The 24,221-nt window shown below is 41.0% G+C and overlaps 1 protein-coding gene and 1 long non-coding RNA gene across 9 annotated transcripts in view; both read left to right on the top strand.

Annotated features, from left to right (window-relative positions):
- Window positions 1-5,324: 5,324 nt before the first annotated feature.
- LOC130684747 (uncharacterized) lies at window positions 5,325-6,567 on the top strand. The gene is made up of 3 exons (XR_008999083.1): window positions 5,325-5,688; window positions 5,728-6,100; window positions 6,538-6,567. It is a non-coding gene; the product is annotated as an uncharacterized LOC130684747 (long non-coding RNA).
- A 746-nt stretch (window positions 6,568-7,313) lies between these two features.
- HHAT (hedgehog acyltransferase) overlaps window positions 7,314-24,221 on the top strand; it is a 281,084-nt gene continuing 264,176 nt past the window's right edge. For 2 of the 8 annotated variants that reach the window (XM_057508008.1, XM_036912442.2), the window contains exons 1-2: window positions 7,777-7,951; window positions 20,118-20,253. In XM_057508008.1, the coding sequence (XP_057363991.1) occupies window positions 20,163-20,253 (91 nt within the window). In that variant the 5' untranslated portion in view covers window positions 7,777-7,951; window positions 20,118-20,162. Of the gene's footprint in view, window positions 7,414-7,450; window positions 7,619-7,776; window positions 7,952-8,052; window positions 8,130-20,117; window positions 20,254-24,221 lie in introns of those variants that run through there. The other 6 variants (XM_057508006.1, XM_057508004.1, XM_057508003.1 and 3 more) reach the window with 6 other exon arrangements.

Here is a 24,221-nt window from a genome sequence, read left to right as displayed (position 1 = left end):
CCTGGATTATATGGTATTTCTATTTTTAGTTTTTTTAAGGAACCTCCATACCACTTTCAATAGTGGTTGTACCAATTTACATTCCCACAAACAGTGTAGGAGGGTTTCCATTTCTCCTCATCCTCTCCAACACTTGTTATTTTTTGTTTTTTGGATAGCAGCCATTATAGCATGTGTGAAGTGATATCTTATTATGGTTTTCATTTGAATTTCCCTGATGATTAGCAATGTGGAGCATCTTTTCATGTGCCTGTGGCCATCCATATTACTTCTTTGGAGAAATGTTTGTTCAGGTCCTCTACCCATTTATTAACTGGTGATTTGATATTTTTGGTGTTGAGGCCTATGAGCTGCTGAATATATTTTGGGTGTTAACCCCTTATTGGATAAATCATTTATGAATATATGCTCCCATACTGTAGGTTGCCTTTTAGTTCCATGGAGGGTGTCCTTTGCTATACAGAAGCTTTTTAGTTTGTAGTTTCATTTGTTCTTTTTGTTTGTTTGTTTCCCTTGCCCAAGGAGATATGTCCAGGAAAAAACTGATCATACTTAAGTTTAAGAGCTTTTTGCCTATGTTTTCTTCTGAGAGTTTTATGGTTTCACATCTTACATTCAGGTCTTCGACCCATTTTGAATTTACTTTTTGTATGGAGTTAGACAGTTATCCAGTTTCATTTTTTTTGCATGTAGATATCCAGGGTTCTCAATATCAGTTATTGAAGAGGCTGTCTATTCCCCATTGTATATTCATGGCTCCTTTATTGCATGTTAATTAACCATATATGCATGGGTTTATATCTGGGATCCCTATTCTGTTCCATTGATCAATGGGCCTATTTTTGTGCCAGTACAATACTGTATCAGTTACTATAGCTTTGTAGTATAGCTTGAAGTCAGGGAGTGTAATACCCCTAGCTTTGTTCTTTCTCAAGATTGCTTTGGCTATTCAGGGTCTTTTGTGATTCCATATGAATTTTAGAACTATTTGTTCCAGTTCATTGAAAATGCTGTTGGTATTTTGATAGGGATTGCATTGAATCTGTAAATTGCTTTGGGCAGGATGGCCATTTTTACAATATTAATTCTTCCTATCTATCAGCATGGGATAGATTTCCATTTGTTGGTATCCTTTAATTTCTCTCATGAGGGTCTTATAGTTTTCAGAGTACTGGTCTTTTACCTACTTGGTTAGGTTTATTCCTATGCATTTTATTCTTTTTGATGCAATTGTAAATGGAATTGTTTTCCTAATTTCTCTTTCTGTTATTTTGTTGTTAATATATAGGAATGTGGCAGGTTGCTGCATATTAGTTTTGTATCCTGCAACTTTGCTGAATCCAGTCATTAGTTCTAATAGTTTTTTGGTGGGGTCTTTATGGTTTTTATGTATATCATGTTATCTGCAAATAGTGGCAGCTTAACTTCTTCTGTATCGATTTGGATGCCTTTTATTTCCTCATCTTGTTTTATTGCCATGACTAGTGCTATGTTGCATAAAAGTGATGAGTGGACAATCTTGTCTTGTTCCTTGATCTTAGAGGAAAAGCTTTCAGCCTTTTGCCATTCAGTATATTAGCTGTGGGTTATGTCACATATGGTCTTTATTATGTTGAGGTATGTGCTGTCTATATACATTTTGTTGAGAATTTTTATCATGAATGGTGTTGAATTTCGTCAAATGCTTTTTCAGCTTCTATTGAGATGATCATGTGATTTTTACCCTTCTTTTTGTTAATATGATGTATGATACTGATTGATTCATGAATATTATACCTATCATTGCATCACTGGAATAAATCCCACTTGATCGTGATGGATGATCCTTTCAATGTATTTTGGAATTTGGTTTGCTAATATTTTATTGAGGATTTTTGCATCTAAGTTTATCAGGTATTTTGGTTCATAATTTTCTTTTTTTATAGTGTCTTTGCTTGGTTTTGGTATTAGAGTGATGCTGGTCCCATAGCATGAGTTTGGAAGCATTCCCCCCTCTTTTACTTTTTGGAAAACTTTAAGAAGTGTAGGTATTTGTTCTTCTTTAAATGTTCGGTAGACTTCATCTGTGAAGCCATCTAATAATGGACTTTTGTTTGTTGGGAGTTTTTTGATTGCCAGTTCAATTTCATTGCTGGTAACTGGCCTGTTCATATTTTCTGTTTCTTCCTGGGTCAGTCTTGGAAGGTTGTATTTTTATAGGAATTTGTCCATTTCTCCTAGGTTGTCCAATATATTGGCACATACTTTTTCATAGTGTTTCCTAATAACTCTTTGTATTTCTGGGGTATCTGTTGTGATTTCTGATTTTATTTTGTACTCTTTTTTCCTTGATAAGTCTGGGTAGGCATTTATCTTTGTTGTTAATTTTCTTAAAGAACCAGTTCTTGGTTTCATTGATTTTTTTCTATTGTTTATTCTTCTCAATTTTATTTATTTCTGCTGTAATCTTTATTATGTCCCTCCTACTGACTCTGTTCTTCTTTTTCTAGTCTCTTAACTGAGTGTTTAGACTGTTTATTTGGGATTGTTCTTGTTTCTTGAGGTGGGCACCATTAACTTTATTTTTCAATCTACTAATGTATTTTGTTTTGTAAGTAGTCTAATAATGCTGGCATGAGTAATACATATGTAAAAAGCAAGAGAAGTTCAGAGAGTGGTAATGCTATAGGAAAATATAAAAGAATAGTGTAATGGAATAGTAAGTGACTCTGCAGGGGTTAATTTGGCCATAGTGGTCAGAAAAGGCTTCTTGGAGGAGGTGACCATTGAATTGAATTGTACTCTGCGTAATTTAGACTACTAATACAAATGCATTTTTCAGCATATATGGGTAGTTTGGACTGTATTATTTTTAATGTGCTTATTATATGCTAGTTGTTTTGTTTGCTTTTGGTGAATCCCTAGCTAGACTGACACTTCCTATAGTACAAGAGTTTTTTCCACTTAAAAAAAAAACTCCCCCAGCATTCAGTTTTGTGCTATATGTAATGTAGATGAGGGACAAATACTAGTTCAATGTTAATTACTGAGAATCCCGTAAACCAGGGCCAACATCCTCATAGGTGGGTCAGATGAGAGTCTGTACCAGTTGGTGAGGGTTGGGAAGGCGCTTGAGTCCTTCCTTTAAATAGTTCCCCATTTTTGCCTGTGCCTGAAATTTCATAATTAGAAATTCACTCCTTTATGTTTAAACCTTTATTGATTAAGCTGAACAACTATTTGTGCCTCTGTTGAATGAGTATAATTTCTGTAACTGAGTCATGGTTGAATTTACAAAGAAGAGTTGTCCTGGTTAATCCCTCCTAAGCACCAATCCTGCAGTTTGGAGAGTGGCAACCAGGTGCTCGGACATGCCTGTCTGGATGGGGGCCCCACTGGGATACACAAACCCCACTAACTGAGAGAGCCAGAGAGAAGATACATCCGGTGCAGGCATGTGATTAATGACTCAGGACTAAAATAATGGTAAAAAGAGTGACTGACCATTAATTACCCACATTTACAAATTAATTTTGATATTTGCTTTTAAAGAAATACAGTTCTAAGGCAAATTAGTTTCTGTTTTAAAACTCAATTATCATCAATTTTGGTCAATTTACTCTAGCCTTGGTTTGCTTCTGAACTCCAAGGAGAATTCTCTCTGGCTTTATGTATAGCAGAACAGAAGCCATTTCAGGCAAGGACTTTAAAAGATATCTATGCTTTTCAACAAATGGTGTTGGGAAAACTGGATACTCACATGCAAAAAAATGATTTTGGACCCTTCCCTTACACCATATATAAAAATTAACTCCAAATGTGTCGAAAACCTAAACTTAAGAACTAAAACTATAAAACTCTTAGAAGAAAACATAAGAGGAAAACTTTATAATACTGGATTTGGCAATGATTTCTTAGATATGATACCAAAAGCACAGGCAACAAAGGAAAAATAGATAAACTGGGCTTCAGCAAAATTAAATACATTTGTGCATCAAAGCCACAATCAACAGAGTGAAAAGGCAACCCACTGAAGGGGAGAAAATATTTACAAATTGTGTATCTGATAAAGGGTTAATATTCAGAATATATAATATTCAGCTCCTACAATTCAACAACAAAAAGACAACTTGATGAAAAAACAGGCAAAGGACTTGAAAGTTCTCCAGAGAACACATGTCAATAAGCACAGGAACATATATTCAACATCACTAATCATTAGTGAAAAGAAAATCAAAACCACAGTGAGAAATGACATCATACCTATTAGGGTTGGTGCTATCAAAAGAAACAAGACCTAAAATAACAGTATTGATGAGGATGTGGAGAAACTGGAATTCTTATGCACTGTTGGTGGGAATGTAAAATGGTGCAGCTGCCATGGAAAACAATATGGCAGTTCCTTAAAAAGTTAAAAAACAGAATTACTCTATGATCTAGCAATACTATTTCTGGGTGCATACACAAAAGAATTGGAAGCAGAGTCTCAAAGAGGTGTTTGTGTACCCATGTTCATAGCAGAATTATTCATAAGAGCCAAAAGGTAGAAGCAACCCAAGTGTCCATCAGGGCATGAATAAAAATGTGGTATTTGCAAACAATGGAATACTATCCAGCCTTAAAAAGGGAGGAATTTCTAATACATGCTTAACAAGGTTGAGCTTCGAGGGCATTCTGCGAAGCGTGAAATAAGCCAGTCACATAACTGATGTATGATTCCACTTAGGTACTTAGATAGCCAAATTCACAGACAGAAAATAGAGTGGTGGTTGCCAGGGGCTGTGGGTTGTAGGCAGTTATTGTTTAATGGGTACAGAGTTTTAGTGCTTAAGGTAACAATAGTCTGGAGTTGCACAACAATGTGAATGTACTATTCAACTGTACATATAAAAAACTATGATAAATGTTATATGTATTTTACTATAATTTTAAAAAGTCTATGCTATTAAGCTTGTCCCCTTTTATCATGTAATTTGAAGGGAGAAAAACCCAAGGCTTTATATGATTTGACAAAGTTTTGAAAGTATTTAAGGCATTTTAATTAGTACATACTTCTGTGAATAACTAGGTTGATGCAGCACAGAATTAAGAATTTGCTAAGGATAATCTTACCATGCAGATGGACAGTGACTATGAAGGGGTATGTGGGGGGGACTTGGTGAAGGGGGGAGCCTAGTAAACATAATGTTCTTCATGTAATTGTAGATTAATGATACCAAAATTAAAAAAAAAAAAGAATTTGCTAAGGATAGTTCCTAGGTTAACAGATAATATACAGAGTTTGGTAAGTGTTTATATTTAAGGAAACTGTTTTGAGGAGTTTTTATTTTTAGATAGTCTCAGCATCTAGTATATTATTGTATAGAAGTGAGATTCTAGAGTCTATAAAACTAACTTTATGGTAAGAAAAGTCTTTTGTTTATTTTCTAGGGTATCCATTAATTTTATTCTATTAAAATATTAATTTCTGCTTGAAAACAATGTGGAAAATTAAGAATAAAACAAGTCCCACCATACAAATTTAAGCTTATTTCCTTTCCAGTCACTTCTAGTCATTTTTGCATGCACAGATTTTAAAAGCATATAGTTGTGGCATAAGAAAAGCAACCATTATTTTAATATTGCATATATAAAAGATCACAGAGTGTACAAATTTTAGTTTAATTTCTACCTGTTTATTGTTTGGAAAATTAAAGAGTCTCCATGATTGTATTTTCCCCTATTATGGTATATTTTGGAACATTATAGTATATTTTCCCTATTATGGTATATGGTAAAATGATATAAATTAAAATTAAAATCTTTGTTCATAAAGCACATTTTCTACATTATGGATTATTTCTTTTGAGTTTATTCCTATAAACAGAATTCAAAAAGTTTTAAATGTTTTTAAACACTTTAAGATTTTTGATATTGCCAAATTGCTTATCTACCTAAAAAAAGTTATGTGTGAGTGCTATCACACAGCACCCTGGGCTGCCTTTAATGCCATTTTTAAATTTTTGCCAACTTTACATGTGAAAAATTGTGGGTTCTTATTTTACTTTGCACATCTTTGAGCTTTTTGCATTGTTATTTGTTCCCTAATTGTATGCCCCACCTTTTTTTTTTTAAGTGGATTGTTTGTTCATCTGTCTTCCTCATCTACAGTTGGCTTCTAATGTTTTCTTATTGATTGAATTTAATCTACATAGAATAAAATATAACTTTATATCATAGTTCTTGTAAATACTTACCCCAGTCTATTGTTTAAGCATAAATTTTGACTATTATTATTTAATTGATGTTTCTAACTTACCTATGATTAAATCTGCCTTTGTTTTCAGTTGAATATTTCACATGTGTAGAATGGAGTTAAGTGTAAATGACAACATACATTATTGTCCAATAGTGTCAGAAATAATGTAGGAGTTCTCTCTTTCTTGTCCCTCAATATGACACTATTTGAGCTGAGCTCTTATTCTATCACTCTCTCTGCCAAACCTTTAGGGCAGTGGATGCCAGATAAAATACAGGATGCCCAATTAAACTGGAACTTCAGATAAACTTTTTTTTTAGATAATTATTTTTTATTGAAGGGTAGTTGACGCACAGTATTACATTACATTAGTTTCAAGTGTACAACACAGTGATAAAGCATTTATATACATAATTCTAGGTTCCAGCTATCAGATAAACTTTTTAAGCATAAGTATGTCCCAAATATTGCATAGGACATACTGATACTAAATATTATTCCTTTTTCACCTGAAATTCAACTATAATTAGGCATCCACTATTTTTACTCACCACATCTGGCATCACGCTTGGGGCTAGTTTATTAACACCTGCTTAGTTAACACCATCCTCTGCTAGGTGTTGGGCGATGGGGTAGTGGGTGCTGAAAGAGAAGATACTTCCTGTTCTCAGAGAGTTTATACTCTGGTTTCCAGAGAATTCTGCAATCAGAAAGATAATCTCCTGGACAATTTCAGTGACTGCTGATTTAACTACAGAGTACAGCTTCTGCGTTTTCCTGCTGCCTAAAGGCAGAGTTATCCACATTGCCCTGATCATGTAAACACCTGAGACACCCCTACCCTGGGGAGTCTGATTCCTTTGGTGTGAAGAGGGAACCAGATGCCAGGGGTTTGGAAGCCCTTCAGACTGTCCCTCAGAGATTAGTCTGTGGCACTCTGGCAGGCTTGGTGTCCTCTAAGTAACAACGCTGGGCATAATGTCACTGTCTTAATTACAACCCGCTGAGGCAGCTTCAGATCTTCCACTCTTTTGCAACCTGTTCAAAATCACTGGTATACATTTTGCAGCAGTGACAGTCTTTGTAAGTTGTTTTACAGACAAAAAGTTCATCCCATTTGGTCTTCACTCGGATTCTGGAGAAAAGCATGGAAGCTTATTTCCGCTTTACGGAGGAGGCCAAGGGAGGCTCACAGGGTAAGTTCACCGGCGAGCTCTGGAAGCAGCCCGGGCTGCAAAGCCCGCCCTCTTTCCACCCCGCCAGACGACCTCCTTTCGCCTGCAAAACGTACAGGAGGCCCACAGGGGCTGGATCTGGAGCCCACCTCGAGGTTCAGGTGACTTCCGCTCCCCAACCGGCCCGCAGCCCCCGGCCTACGGTTAACAAGCCCGCGGGGAAAAGGTCCGCGCGCTGCTGGGCGCGGAAGCCCGGAGCCCCGGGGTCGCGATCCGGGCCGCCGCGGCCGCCAGCCGGCTCACCGTGCGCGGAGGGCAGGCCGCTCGGTCGCCGGCCCCGTCAGCAGCGCGGCCTGTGGCCGCCGCGCCAAACACTCCGCGCGGTTCCGAGCCTGCGGCTGGCAGCGAGGGCGCGCGGGCACGGCGGCGGGGGCGAGCTCCGAGCACGCGCGCGGCCCGTCCTCCCGCGGCCGCCCCCGGGACTCGGAAGGGCCGCCGGGGGTGTTGGCACCGCGTGGCGCGCGGGGCCGCCGCCGCCGCAGCCCGGGTCGGCCCGGAGGTTGGTAGCTGGTGGCCGGAACGGGTCCCGGGGAGGCTACGTGTGCACTTCGTTGCTTCGGTTTAGAAAAAAAGAAACGCACACGGCGCTTTCCGTTTCCTACCCCAGCGCCCGAGGGCGGGCAGAGGAAGCGCCCATCCCGCCGTGGAGACAAAGGCGGCGGGGGCCGTGCGCCCGGGTCAGGGCTGGGCTCCGGGCGCGGGGCGCGGGGCCCGCCCGGCCGGCCGAGTCCACGCGCGCCCCTGCCGGCGTCCCCTCTCTTAACTTGGTCCCTAGTTTCCGGCTCGGTGGCGGGGACCTGCGGACGCCGGTCCCGTAGGCTGTATCAGAAGTGCACCTGCCTGACGGGGCTCCAGAGAACCCCCCCCCTACGCTCCGAAGTTAGAGATTTCTTTTGCTTTCCACTCTCTGGACTCAGTTTCCCTCTTTTCTTCTAAGTTCAGCCTTCAGGTGGCACCTGTCTACCTGTCTTTATGTGGAAAGGCCCCCCTCCCCCAAATCCCTACCAAAGCGGACGGGAAAGGTACTGGCGTGGCACTGATGTTGAGAAGTGTGCGGCGTCTTGTTCACGTCCCTTGGATAGGGGCAGTCCCGCTTGAGGGTGGGCGTCCTCGGTCGTTTGCATTACGTGGGGGTGAGACATCGTTTCTGTTCCCTTCCGTTGGTATTCCTCATTCATTCGTTCATTCGCAGAGCTAGGCCCCTACTGCTCTTGAGGGATCTCAAGGGCCTGCTTGGTTAAGTGCCATGGGAGAGGAGAGAGAAGGCTTCACCGAGAAGGTGGTGGTTTTTATACCAGGATTAGAAGAGTATTTTTCCTTCCATTCTTTACGTTCCATCTTTCCTATTATTTTTCTCCCTCCTTTGTGAAAGTCCCCACCTGTGATTAAGTGTTGGCTAACCAGTCAGCTCTGATCTGAAGAATTCAACTAATATTAACAGGTACGATGTACTCGTCACCTGCTTGAAACCCGTTATTTCTAACCCTCAATAGCTGGGAGGGATAGGCAGTGTTATCCCTTTTCACAGCACAACAAAGAAAGCCTTAGAGGAGATGACAGGTCCACAGACTAGTACATTTCAGGGCTGGCTTTTACACTCCTCTTTCTGGATCAAAGCCTGTGCTTTGTCTACTGTTTATTTTGCTTCCTCTTTGGGAAGCAGGTTAGATAGATTAATTTAGGGTGAAGGCCCAGTCTCTGGAGAGAGCCGTCATTTGGTGGGTGGCCAAATGTTGGTGGGAATTCTGCAGGTAGCATCAGGAACTAGTCAGCAAAGGCCTCACTCATCTGCAGTCTCTAGCTTCCAGCTCAGGGGCTGGCCAAGGGCAAGTTCTCCCTAATTGTAGCATTGGAGTTCCCTGCCTTGGGCCAAATCCTTGATTTCTTGTAGGAGTTCTTTACCTTTTTTTGGGTGCCATGGACCCCTGGAGTCTGGGGAAGCCGACTTTTAAAAGACATAGGGTTACAAATTATATTGAAAGATGGTTATCAGAAGAGTGTAAACAAGTCAAACTTGTGATGGAGGATTTTATGTATTAATGCCATTAAGTGACAGAATTCGGTGCCATATCAACTCTTCATATGTCATAATTCGGATGCCCATGTAACTGGTATTTTGCAGTTCTTGCAACAGATGTCCTTCGGTATGAAAGCAACTATAACTTTTATTGGTCACAAAGTCACAAGAACTGCTCTTACCAGTATATAGTTTCTTGCCTACATTTATAATTAATGAAATTTTGAATAGTAGTTAGAGGTTCATGAAAATAAATATGTATAAGGAAAAAAATGTATAGGCTCATGGTGCTTTGAATTCTACCTATGGACACTTCAAGGGTGGAGGGCTGGGTATCCTAAATCACAAACCCTGCTTAGTGGTTGTTTATCTTCCGAGTTCTTGCTAGTCACCCCAGAGCGTTACAAATAGCTCTTTCCTTCTCTTTCAATTCATGTCTCTTTTTGCCCTCTTTTATGGTTGTTTCTGATGGCAAAAGCTGTTGAGAGGGAATTGCTGGATTGTTTACGTATTCTACCTGCTCTGCTCCTTCTGTGTGTAATTTTGCTGGAAAGTAATCACGTGATAGTAGATATGTGTTAACGTCAGGGAAGAAAAGGGAGTTAATAACTAACTACACATCCCATGTTTAAAAGATTTCAAGATCTTGTTATGAACAATTTTATGGTAGTACGTTTGAAAATTTAGGTGAAATCGACATTTTAAAAACTAAAATGCCTCACCTAAGATGGAAGAACTGGAATATCTGAATAGTCCTGTATCTGTTAAAGAAATTAAATTTGTAGCTAAAAACCTTTCCAAAGTGAAATTTCCAGGCCCAAATGGCCTCACTAGTGAAATATCCCAAACATTTGAAACAATGAAAGAGACCTAAAGAGGGAACACTCCCTGACTGCTTTTGTGAGGTCGGCATAATTTTGTTACTAAAGCTTGATAAGGGCGTTACAGGAAAATTATCGTCCAAAATCTCACAAAAACATGCAAAAGTCTTAAAATGATGTATTGGTGAAACAAATCTATCAGTCTATAAAAAAGGATGTTAAACCATGACCAAATTGGACTTAACGCCAGGAATGTAAACTTCATCTAACATTAGAAAATCAATAAATGCTATTTAACCACATACACAGATAAAGGAGAAAAGTTATTTGATAAAATTCAACCTGTATTCTTGATAAAAACTCTTTGCAAGCTAAAACATTGTTGAGAGAAATTAAGGATTTAAGGTGACAGAGGGTATATGTCATTGCTCTGCAAATCTATAGATTTAGTATATTCTTAAAATCCTTGCAGATTTTTTTTTTAAAGGAGGAGTTGATAAGCCACTTCTAAAATTTTCTTAGAAATCTAGTCAATCTGAGAAAAAGATCAAAGTTGCATGACTTAAGGTACTATGATCAGTATGTAGTGTGGGATTGGCACAGTGCTAGACAAATCAGGGAACTGAGTAGGGGACCCATAAACTTGCTTACACATATGTGGTCCCTTGATGTAGTGACAGAAACGATATTGCAGTGGAAAAAGGATAGTCTTTTCGGTAAATGATGCTCGGCCAATTGGATATTCATGTGGACAAAATGAATCTTGGTCCTCTTCCTCATCTCATATATAAAAATTAATCAAGATACATCATGTGCTTTAATGTGAATGCTAAAACAAAAAAGCTTCTAGAAAAAAGCAAAGTAAAATATCTTCATTATCTAGGTATAGACAAAGTTTTTTTGAATAGGACACAAAAAACACTAATTATAAAGGAAAATACTGGTCAGAACTTCTTTTCATCTAAAGACTCCATAAAGGAAGGGAGAAGGCAGGCCACAGAATGGGTGAAGGTATTCCTACTACACGTATCCAATAGAGAACTCACACCCAGAATGGGGGAAACGACTACAAATCACTAAGAAAAAGGTGGACAACCCAATAGAAAAATGGACAAGTCACTTCATAAAAGAGGATTTCCAAATTCCCCCAAAATATATGAAAAGGTGGTTAACCTCATTAGTAATTAGGGAAATGCAAATTAAAATTATAATGGGATGTCACTCTATACTCAGCAGAGAGGCTAAAATTAGGACTGTCGATATGAAGTACAGGTTTCCACTATCTGAAAACAAAATGTCCTTATGAAACCTTTGTAAGCAGAAATGGTCTACAGTGAAGAAGCAGTCACCGTTAGTTCATGTAGAAAAAATTTTGAACATTCCCAGACCCAAAAGATAATCTCCCTTAGGCTTTTCTGATACCTTAGGACCACATCTTGCTAACAGATGCACAGAGTTAAGTCCAGATAAAGCAGGGATGCTCATAGCCCTAGTTCAAAGCTATGGCGGCTTGATACTGAGATGCTGAGTGTGGTTCTTGGGGAAGGAGCTTGGTGGCCACCCTCACTGCTCAGGCGGCACACTGCCTCTAGGAGGGCTTGCTGCAAAACAAATGGTGGATGCTATTTTCGCTTTTTGCCTTTTTTGTAGAACTGAAAATCCTTTTTGTATTTCTTTCAGTTAGCAAAAACAGGCACTAATGTAGGACTTTTGTAAAAGCCAAGGGGTGTGATGTGAACTTTTGAAAAGTGGGGAATACTATCCTGGTTAGGATGTGAACAAACTGGAACTCTCACACATTGCTGATTGGTATGGAAATTAGTATGACTTTCTGGACATTGTTTGCAGTATCATATATTAAAGCTGGACATGCACATCCCTTATGACCCAGTTACTACTCCATTCTTAAACACTCAACAATAGGGTGTACACACACACACACACACACACACACCAAAAGGTATATATGTATATGCATAGCAATATTATTTCTAATGGCCTGGAAACAACCCACATGCGCATCAATAATAAAACGGATAAATGTGTAAATTGTTTGTACAGTAGGATACTCTGCAGTAATGAGAATGAACAAATTACTACCTCACACACAAAAATTACTACCTCACAAACATAAAGCTGAGCCAAAAAAAAAGGTAGACACAGCAGAGTAAGTGCTCTGATTCTATTTACATGAAGTTCAAAAATGGGCAAAATCAGATAAAGCAGGGTGACTGAAGTCCGGCTAGTGGTCACCTTTGGTGCAGTTATAGGAAAGGGCAGAAGGGGCTTCTGAGCCATTACATTTTTTGTCTGGCTGGTAATTATTGGAGTGAGTCTACCGTTTGAAAGCCTTAAATTCTTTTTTTCTTTAAGCACACTTTAATACAAAATTAAATATATTGTAAAAATTTGGTTCATTCATATGTCCTTAATCTGGGGAGTGTGAGACGTGGTGGGCATGATTCTTGGTGATTAAAAAGGATTAAAATAGGATAAGAATTTTCAGGGGAAAGAATACAATGTCATGTGAGTAACTTTATTAAGGACTTACAGAACTGACTCCCTTTTGCCAGTCTTTAACAGCAGACATCTGGCTGAAAGGCTGTTCATATAAAAAGACTTAGAGTTATATTTGTTATTAAGATTGATATCAGTGTGAGATGGAGGCCAAAAAAAAAAAGAAAGCTAAGGTGAGAACTGAATAGAAATTTTTTTTTCAGATTTAATTTTCTTACAATTTGATAACAATTAGATTAATATAACCTGATGTTTTGCATAAATCCTTTTAGTTAGGTACTTTCCTCCCATTAGGCAGGGATGGTATGTTACTTTCCTACTGTTTCTGTAATAAATTACCACAAACTTAGGGGCTCAGACACAACACAAAGTCATTATCTTACAGTAATGAATTTATGGAGGTCAGAAGTGCAAAATGTCCGGCCAGGGCTGCATCGCCCCTGCAGACTCTCTGGGAGAGCCTGTTTTGTTATTGCTCTTTGATGCCTCTTACAGTCCTTTGTTCACAGGCCCTTCCTCTGTCTTCGAGGCACCTCGCTAACCTCTGCTTCCGCCGTCACATCTCCTGTGTCTCTAACCCTCCTCTGCCTGTCTTAGAGGGATCCTTGTGATCACATTGGGCCTGCCTGTACAATCAACGGTAATGTCTCCATCTCAGGACCTTTAGCTTAATCACATCTGCCAAGTCCCTTTGCTGTGTAATCCTCGCTCTGCCACATCTGGAGTTTGGGGTCCACCTCCAGTTCCCTATACTGTAGAGAGACAATGCGCAGAATGATAAAAGGTCTGGGAAACAAGTGATTGAAGAAATGGTTGAAGGGATCACAGATGTTTGTCTGGGAAGAGTGTTTGGGCTGGAGTGGGTGGCATTAATTGTCTTTGACTATTTGACAATGTATTATTGGAAAGAATAATTAAGCCTTTTTAGTGTAATAACAATAATATTAAAAACAAGAATAAACACTTCAGAGCTTTCTATGCCCGAGGTGCTGCTCTGTCACTTTGTAAGTTTAATTAATCCTCACAGCAGCCCTCTGGGGGGTTCTTATTATCCCTACTTTATAGGTAAGGAAATTGAAGCTCAGAGAGGTTATGCAGCTGGTCCTAGCACACATCACTAGAAAGCAGCAAAGGTGGGATTCAAACTTGGCCTTTTGACTCCAGAGCCACTTTCTAAACCATCTCACTATCCTGCATCCATGAAGGTACAACAGGACTAGTGGAAGAAGGGTTGTTAGAAATGGAGGGGCAGATTTTGCTCAGTTTAAGGAAAAAGCAGGATACAATCAGAACTGCTTAGAAATAGAGTTTCCCTGTCTTATAATGTTACTGGAAATGGTCAGGTAAGTTATTGTAAAGGAAATCTTCAAATTGACTGGAGATTAGACCAGATGACAGCAAGGTTCCTACTGATTTTGAAATTCTGATTTGGGAACGTTATTATTTTTGCATTTAAAAATATATATATATATATAAAATGAATGGTATATATTTAAAAAATATATATATAGTAAAGATCCATTCCGAAATGTAGTTTTTCCATTTATTTTCCAGATATTACTTATTTGGTAACTACTGGTGTGGTGGGCCATGCCCCAACCCTTTTCCAGGTGCCATTGCTGCTCCTCCCATAAAGAGATGGAATCTGTTCTCTCCTCTTCCTTGAATCTGGGCTAGCCTTTTGACCATCTTTAACCAATAAAATGTTCTGTGAATTCTGGAGCCTGGTCCTTAAGAGACCTTGCACCCCTTGCCTTTGTTCTTTTGAAACCCTGAAGCCACCATGCTGTGAAGGGCCTAGCCCACCAGAGGACGAGTGCCCACACAGAGGAGGGCAGCACTAGCCGACAGCTGGCACTAAAATGCCAGACGTGTGCGTGAGGTCATCTCGGCCCCTCCAGCCCCCAGGGAGCCGCGCAGTGACTTAGTCATATGCATGAGGCCGGGTGAGATTAGCAGAAGAACTGGCCAGATTGCCACCCCACAGAATCATGGGAAAGAATGCATCTCTGTTGTTTTCAGCCACTATTTGTTGGGAATGCTTGTTACGCAGTGATTCATAACTGATGCATGAGATTTTGATGCATGTTTGGAAGTAGTGGTATGTATTTTATATTTATAATTAAAATTACATATTATAATTAAAATTATAATTTTATAATATAGTTTGTAAAATTGTAATTATACTTTTAGCCCAGCCCAGTAGACCTCCTCCAACCTATCTCACGCTCCTCTGTGTTAGTGAAGCCTGTCTGGGTTTAGAGCAGGTTTCTCCTTAGCGTTATGTGGGTAGAAGAAGACTCTCTGTATGACTCTTTAAGTAGGATTTGGAGAAAACCATGAGGCGAGAGGATACCATGAGTCTGGACTTGGGTTTCCTGGTGAAAGTCATGTAGTTTATATTCTGCAAAATAGGTTTCTATTTCATCAAATTGGACCCTAGAAAAGAGCAAAAGTCTCATAACAGCTTTTCCAAATGTGCTAGAATATGGCCTACTTTTTCATTTTCTTCAAAACCACTGTCATTTCAGTGGGCATGGGCTCTTTTTTACTTTTATCACTGTGGTTTTCAGAGTGCTCATTTGTTCCTAAATTCAGAACTATTTCAGTTTTACTCCATCCTTATCTCTATGTAACTGCTGACTCTCGCCTCTTATATTTGAGGTAAATTGGTTTGGCTTAGTTTGTCTTCTTCAGCAAATCTTTTAAGGAATGTTCGAGTTAGATGTATCATGTGTATTTTGATTACATCTAGTTGATTTAAAATTTTTATTTTTTTCCTAGGGAGTATCTAAATTATGCATAACTTAAAATTTTTCTTTTGCACATGTATACATTATATTGCCTTCTAGCTTTCCTGATGGATTGGTTTCATCATAGATGATGAAAAAAATGAATCTGGTGCACTCTGTAGGAATAGGGAGGAGGCTGAGGGGCATCTCTGGAGTTGGACTTGGTGGGTACAAATCTAAGCTCTGCTGCTTCCTAGTTGTGTGACTTGGGGCAGGTTTCTTGACCTTTCTGAACTTTGTTTTTCTCTTGTGTTAAATGAGGGTGCCAGAAGTTATGAAGAGTAAATGAGATAATACTAGTGAAGTGCTTTCTCAGCAAAGGTAACCTGTAAATAGTACTTAGTATAGTACAGCTGTTGCGGAACTGTAAGAAAACTCAGTAGAGGAAAGTTTCAGTTTAGGACATTGAGTTTGTTGGTAGAAGTGATGGTGATGCTGATATGATAGGACTGGTAGCTTAATGCTGAGAGCACTGCTTTAAAGTCCTCTGGTGCATGTGGGTATGTGGTTATAGTCTATTTAGTGCTCAATGCCAAGATTGATGGACAGAAAGCACATCAGATGGAAATTTTGGAATCCATTTGTTGCATGCATCAAAAATAACTTTTGAAATGGTAGTGGAACTTGCTAGGGGAAAAGCATCTCACATAAATGATGTCTATGCACATTTCAGGCTTTGACACTGTGAGCTATACTTTTCTGCCAAGTTTAAGGAACAGGAGTTCTGTCTATAAGAGAGTGGAGTTGGGAACTAGAGTTCTGATTTTGCTCCATCACTGGCTTCTCTGTGTGCTTGGGCAGATCACAGCTTTGCCCAGAGCAGGATTTTGATTCCTGAAAAAGAGCTTAACAGTTAGCTCTCTTGGTGAGGATTGGCGTAGTTGGCATGAAAGCAGGTGGAGTGTTAAATCACAAAGTAAATGCAAATGTAAGTCACTTCAGTGTAGAAAAAGCTCTGTTGGTTGAGGAATTCTTGCCTTTTTACAGCTACGATTTTATTCTGTGAGCCTCTTGAGTTCTACAGTCCTCTGATAAATACTTCCTATGAAATACCCAGCCTCAGAGCTCTTATACTCAGTGGAGATAGAGACCGCTCCCTGTTACTCCAGTCTGCCTTCCAGCCTTTTGATCCCAGGGAAACCCCTGCTACAATTTCCTTCCAATACCTAATATTAAGTGTATTTTTAAATATTTTTATCTCTTTGTCTTCATTTGCATCTGTTTTCTTACTCTTGTCTGTCATATTTAGTGTTGAGATATTGTAGTCCTATAGCTTTGGGGTTAGCTGTTGCATGTTCTTTATTTTACTTTTTAAAAATCTTACTGCTTCCTGGACTCGTTTGATGCCAGGTGCAACCTAATTTTTCTCCTGTAGAAATAAGAAGTGGTGATTATTGTGTAGGCTGGCTCACATATGGCCACTGTGCTGATAATGTTTTGTGGGACTGAATGTGTGAATTAAAAACAGCAAAGAAGCATTATTCAACTGTTTGAGTAAGGACCTCTTTGGTGTCGTGATAGCTCGTGCCTGAAGAAGAGCATGCTTGTGTAGAATGAGAAATAGAAACTTGTTGAGAATTTTCCAGCAGAGCTTTTTAGAACCTTTATGGATTTGGACATCTAAGAAAATTCTAGTTAGATTCCCTAATATACCACTTTCTTTTTCGTCAGTACTGGTGCGTCATGAATCCTTTAAAGCATATCTACTCTGATTTGCTTTCTGATGTGCATCTGAAGTGAACGGAGAAGTGAACACTGGGGAGGGGAATTTTCTTGAGATAAATAGGCAAGGATTGAAAAGAGGTGTGTTGAGAAGAACATGCGAGTGTGTGGTGGTGTTTTGAGGTGGCCTTCCTGGAATTGTCAGCGAGGAAGCCAGAGAAGTGAGAGCACTGCATATTACTCCTTTGGGGATAAGAGACGCCGGCAGAGAGTTCCCCAGGTGGCCCCCAAGGACAGTAGTTTGCTACTTGGGGTGACCTTGGGTCGGGGGTGCGGAGACAAAGAGGAGTGTGACTTTAGAGCTCTGGCGATGCTGACCTGCAGGCAGGTGGCTACCTGCCACGGAGGGCCAGTTAGGGTTCATCAATTCAGGAAGAAACCCAGGGCTTCACCTAGGTAGGCTCCTGGTGAATTAAATTCACTAACTGGTCCTGCTGGCCAGGTCTCAGCTAATGTTTATTGAGCACTTACTCTGTGCTAGGCCCTGGATAAGCATTTTACATTTCATTCAACAACCCTATGAGGAAACATATTTGGGAGGTTGTGACCCGCTCAATTTCCACAATTGAGTGAATGGCAGAGCCAGGATTCCCTAGGGTCTGCTTGATGCAGAATTCACCCCTGTGCTGTCAGGTGGAGGCTCTTTGCCCCAGCCCCCAAATTTTAAGTGTGAGGGCACAGCCCTGCAGCTCTGTTCATGGTACTGTGTGTCTTGTATAGGCGTCTGCAACTCAGACAGTATAGCTAAGAGCAGCATCAAAGGGACATGTTATAACACTGAGCTTTCTAGTTTCCAGACACTTAAATATTTGATGTAGAAGAACTGTCCTAGAAGAGAATGTCCCTGGCCTGCTGCTGTAGAGTAGGACTTCTAGAACTTTCATTCAGTTATTTATGTTCAAATTCCAGTAGCAATTTTAGGTGTTTAGCTCTTTGCTAATCACAGATTCTTCATGATGGGAGAAAGTCATCCCGTGACATACCAGCACCCTCTGAAAGAAGAGACATTGTAAGTTAACTTCCCACTAACGGAAGACTCCCGTATTCCTACAGAGTTTCAGAAAGAAAGTTGATGAGATTCTAGGAGATGCCACTTATTTAAAAATAAAGTGTGGATAGAAATGTATGAAGCTAGAAGTGGTTCTGAAAAGCAGCAGGGGAGCCTGAGAAGGTGGTGTTGAGGTAGTAGGGCTCAGAGAGTTTGGGGTTCAGTGCATGAGTGTCTGCCTCTGGATCCTGGTTGCAGGAGAAATCCAGGCCAAACTACCTTGGCAACTCGTAGATAATTACCGGGGGCCTCTCTGCTTGGAGGACCACTGACTTCTGACCGCATACTGTATGAAAGCTGACGTTTATATATTTTCCTGTTCTGTCTCCCCTCAGCCTGAAGAAAGGAGCTTGTGTGTGGCCCAGTCTGAGCCAGGATCCAAGGATGAGTGACTCTATGGACTGACATTTGGGGGTTGGCTGTGGCTGAGGGACGGGGTGGGATCTCACGCTTCCCAAGACCTGGCTTTGGGGCCTGGCTCAGTTATTTCTGACTGTGTGACCACACCGTCCTTCACATTTGTCATCTGTAAAATGCCTGCCTCCCTTGCCCCACCTCTTCACTGGGCTGTCCTGAACATAAAATGAGGTAGCGTGTGAATTCTGATTTTTGGCATTACTGTCACATATTAAAAGTGCTTGCTTAGCCTTACAATATTGCTCTTATTTTAATTCGGCATCCACAGGGAGACATTTGGAAGGTTTAAGTAAAGCAATGAGGGCCATAAAAGGTCTTACATCTAGCTAGCTCTGTGTTACTTGGGAGCTGATCATTTAATTTGCAGCATTTTAGGACTTCGCTTTCTGTCACCTGCTGTATTGTTGAGAATATAAGCATGGCTGCCGTACAGAGAGATTGAGAATTGCAGAGGCTTAAACATCTAGAATTGCAGTTCTCTTTCACCTAAGTGGTCCAGGGCCGTTTTGGGCGTGGGATGGTACATGGAATGAGGGACAAAGGCCCCTCTGTCTTGTTTTCTCATGGGCCTCCCACCTCTTGGTCCAGGGTGGCTTTTCTGCCTGCCCGGAGGAGGGGATGGATGACCTCAGCTAGTCAGATGTCCACGCTCAGCTACACTGTAGAGTTGACCTCAGCACCCACGTGTTCAGATAAAAATTCAGTTGTGTACAAAGGGAGATAGAATATTGCAGGGTGGGCAACTAACAGCACCTGCCAAAGCTGCTGGGGCTGTTAGCTTCCCTTTAGGGAAGATGGGGAAGACTGCAGTTTTTATTACTAGCCCATTCTTGTGAGCAACTATGGGATGACATTTGAAGGGGTTAAGGCCGCTGGCTAAGAAGAGGCTTGGAGATGATTTGTGCTTTTCTTTATTCAGGCTTCTGAAGCCTTCTATCATTCACGAGCAGTGAGTAGTCCTTTCTTACTGCATTCCATACCCTGTGCTGGGTGCTGGGGACTCAGGGCTCACGGTCTCTGCTCCATAAGGTCCACTGCTCACACGTGTGACCAGCAATGAAGGCAGAACTATCTTCTGTGCACTGTAATGCAAGACAGATGGGGGGGGGTCATGGGGAAGGACCGGCCCACCCTGGGCAGGCAGGGTGTGTGTGTGTGTGTGTGTGTGTTGCACTCCGGTGGGGGAAGGTCACTGGCAGGAAGAGGTGTGATAATCTGTATCAGCTTGAATGACGATGGGTCCCTGGGAGAGCAAGTGAATGACTTACAAGATGCTGTTCTCTGGTGTCATGTCCGTGGCTTACTGTACTTATTGCTGTTTCTCTTCCTAGAAACCCTCTACGTGGGCATTGCTGGGACCCTCATCACAAGGAACAATGCTGCCCCGATGGGAACTGTCTTTTTACCTGCTCGCTTCGCTCGGCTTCCACTTCTATTCTTTCTATGAAGTTTACAAAGTCTCCAGAGGTAAGGCCCCAACTTTTCTGAACTTCTATCAAGAAAGGAAAAGGGAAGGAAGCAGTCAGAGGTGGAAGATTCAGGAAGACTGTCTAACAGATGACTTGGGCCCTGCTTTGCTTTCCTCTTGTCTTGGACCATTTGAATCAGTGACCTGAGACAGGGACATTTCTCGCCCTAATCCTGGGTCTGTTAGGTGATCCTGTAGCTGGTCTTCCATGATATGCAGGTTTGATTCAATGGCTACTGAAGGCCGTGGAAGTGATTTGCATTCATAGTTTGCAGTAACCTCTTAACCATTTTCTCTTGTGCATGAGGCAGCTCCTGGTGTTGGAAGTCTAGACTCCTTTCTTCTTCTTGTTCTGCTGTGTTTAGTGCTTTTGTACGCATGTTGAAGAGGAATCATCACCCAGTCTACCCTCCAGCCCATAAGAAGGGGGTGGGAAGCCTCCTTTCCTTTAAGTGCAGCTTGGCAAGTTACCCTCATCACTTCTGTGACACCCGGTTGGCCGGCACCAAGTTCCATAGCCACAGCTGGGAAGCTGGGAAATACTGTTTTTTGCTTGGTGCCCACATGCTACTGGAACTTCCCATACTGTGGAGGAATGGCAGCAAGGCTTGGAGGGACCCTGAGTGGTCTCTTCCACAGCCAGGACCAGTTTTCTAGAGGTGACAGGGATGATTACTGAGCCTTGTCTTAAGGAAGAACGGGAGTCAGCCAAGTAGAGAGAGGGCAGAGAATCTGTGGACAGAGATGTGTTTGCGGGCAGGTGCATGAGCTTCTGCAATGCCAGTTGGGTGTGAGAAAGCAGAGCGTCATGTGGGAACAAGCCACTCAGTAAGACTGGAAGGTAGTGTGAAGGGACGGTGGCAAGACTTGGGCTTAGATCAAAAAGCAGGAACAGATTGTGAAAAATGTCGTATATTTGGCTGAGGAGTTTAGACTACTTCAAAGGCAGGGGAGTGTGCTGAAAGTAGTGTGGTCACTGAAAATGGCCAAGGTGTGTTTTGAGAAGCACCTTTGAGAGTGCTTGGCCCTCAGCATCTACCTTCTTACGGGTCGCTGGGGTTGATTTGGACATGCATCACCAGGATTGACTTTTCTCCCAATCTACATATGTCCCACTCCAAGCTGTGGGCTCGGAGACTGATCGTCTAAAGAGGACGAGAACTGTTGTTTAGTTGAGGCTGTCCACGTACTGGCCTGCCCTTGCTGGAGCCTCTGAGCACTTGGAGACCCATGTAGAAGGAGCTACCCTCCTCTGTGTCAGGCATCATTTTAGATACTTTATGTATCCTGTCTTGTTTAATCTTTAGCACAGCCCTGTGAGATGGTATGTTGCTTAGAAGACTGGCTTGTGTGCAGGAACAAGCCTCCAACATGCAGGGGCTGGTATGGAATGTAGATAGCACGAGAGACCCTGGCTCCTTCTACCATGTTCCTCTGCCACCTTCAACATGTGCTTGCATCTCATGATATGAGGTGGCTTCTCCATCTCCAGCTGTCACATTCGCCAATTCCCAGCAGGAAGGTGGGAAACGAAGGGAAGGACAGGCACTCTCTTCTTCAGAGCGTGACCTGAAGGCTGCTTATATCACAGCCATCCTCATACTGTTTGCTGGAACCTAGTCCTGTAGCTACAACCGCTGTGGAGGGAAGCTAGTAAATGCAATCTTTGGTTGGGAGGCACTTATCTAGCTAACCTCAAGGGTTGTATCACAGAGGAAGAAATAGAATGGATATTAGTGGTTAATCAGCAGTCTTTTCCATAAATGGATGCCTTAGTTATTCACTGCTGCCTGACAAACCACCCTGAAGCTTTGTGAGTTAAAACTACCACCATCATTTATTATCTTGATGGTTCAATGGCGATTGAAAGCCGTGGAAATGATTTGCATTCGTAATTTGCAGTAACCTCTTAAAAAATTTCTCTTTTGCATGAGGCAGCTCATAGTGTTGAAAGTCTAGACTTTCATCTTCTTGTTCTGCTATCTTTAGTGCTTTTGTATGCATGTGAGATTTTTTTCCCATTTTAATTGTTCTTTAGAGCAGTTTTAGGTTCACAGCAAAAATGAGCAGAACGTACAGAGTTCCCATATGTTCCGTGTCCCCATACACAGCCTCCCTATCAACATCCTCCACCCCAATGGTACATTTGTTATAATCGATGAACCTACATTAACACATCATTATTATTCAAAGTCCATAGTTTACAGTAGGGTTCACTTTTGGTGGTGTTCACTCTGTGGGTTTTGAAAAATTTATAATGACATTTATCTATCATTATAGTATCACACAGAGTAGTCTCACTGCTCTAAAATTCCTTTGTGCTCTACCAATTTACCCCTCCCATCCCCCAAATTACTGTTTTTTTTTACTATCTCCATAGTTTTAGCTTCTCCAGAATGTCATATACTTGAAGTCATACAGTTTGTAGCTGTTCAAATTGGCTTCTTTCACTTAATATGCATAGAAGGTTCCTCCATGTCTTTTCATGGCTTGATAGCTCAGTTCTTTTTAGTGATGAATAATATCCCATTGTCTAATGTACCACAATTTATCCATTTGCCTATGAAGGATACCTTGGTTGTCTCCAAACTTTGGCAATTACAAGTAAAGATGCTATAAACATCTGTGTGCAGGTTTTTGTGTGGACATAAATTATCAGTTCCTTTGGGTAAATTCCAAGGAGCAATTGCTGGATTATATGGTAAGAGTATATTTATTTTTGTAAGAAACTGGCAAACTGTTTTCAAAGTGGCTGTACCATTTTGCATTTCCACTAGCAATGAATGAGTTCCTGTTGCTCCACATCCTTGTGAGAAGTTGATGGTGTCAGTGTTTTTTATTTTGGCCATTCTAATAGCTGGGTAGTGGTATTTCATTGTTGTTTTAATTTGCATTTCCCTTATGATATAGGATGTGAAGCATCTTTTCATATGTTTATTTGCCAACTATATATCTTCTTGGGTGATGTGTCTGTTTTGGTCTTTTGCTCATTTATTAGGTTGTTCATTTTCTTATTCTTGTTTGCAAATTCTACTTGTTCATTGCTGATGTATAGGAAAACAGTTGACTTTTTTATATGAATCTTGTATGCTGCAACCTTACTTATTAGTTAATTAATAATTGCTCATTAGTTCCAGGAGATTTTTGTCAATTCTTTGGATTTTCTACATGCATGTTATCTGCATACAAAGACAGTACCTTTTATTTCATTTTCTTGTCTTATTGCAATAGGTAGGACTTCCCGTATGACATTGAAAAGGACTGACGAGTGGGAACATCCTTGCATTCTTCCTGATGTTAGTGAGAAAGCTTCTAGTTTCTCACCATTAAGTATGATGTTCGCTGTTGGTTTTTTGTAGATGGTCTTTCTCCAGTTGAGAAAGTTCTCCTCTACTTCTAGTTTGCTGAGAGTGTTCAATCTTAAATGGGTGTTGGGTTTTATCAGATTCTTTTTGTGCATTTATTGATATGTTTGTGTGATTTTTCTTTTTTGGCCTGTTGATGTGATATATTGTATTAAACTGGGTGGTTGTGCTCTGGGGCCTTTGTTTTTAATAAATTTGGACTGGACTCTGCAGCGTAATTCTTCTGCTTTGTATGTTGTACCTGATGCTTCAGTAATCTGGTGTCTTGGCTGGCTGAAATGCCCACGACGGCTCACTCACATGGTTAGCTGTCAGCCAAGACCTCAGCTGGGGGCTGTCAATTGGAACGTTGTAGTTCTCTCTATGTGGCTCTTCACATGGCTTACATTTCTCATAACAGGGCAGCTGGGTTTCAAGAGGGTGTGGCAAGTACACAAAAGCAGAAGCTGTAGGTCTCTTAAAGCCCAGCCTGGGATGTTGTACAGGTCATTGCTGCCACTGCTTATTGGCCAAAGCAAATCACAGGGCCAATCCAGATTCAAGGGGAGGAAAGACTGTACCTCTGTATGGCTGGAGCCCCACATATGTGCAGGGAGAGAAGG

The sequence above is a fragment of the Manis pentadactyla genome, chromosome 9, assembly GCF_030020395.1.
Source record: "Manis pentadactyla isolate mManPen7 chromosome 9, mManPen7.hap1, whole genome shotgun sequence".
NCBI classification, from domain to species: Eukaryota; Metazoa; Chordata; class Mammalia; order Pholidota; family Manidae; genus Manis; species Manis pentadactyla.
This window is presented reverse-complemented; position numbering and strand designations above follow the sequence as displayed.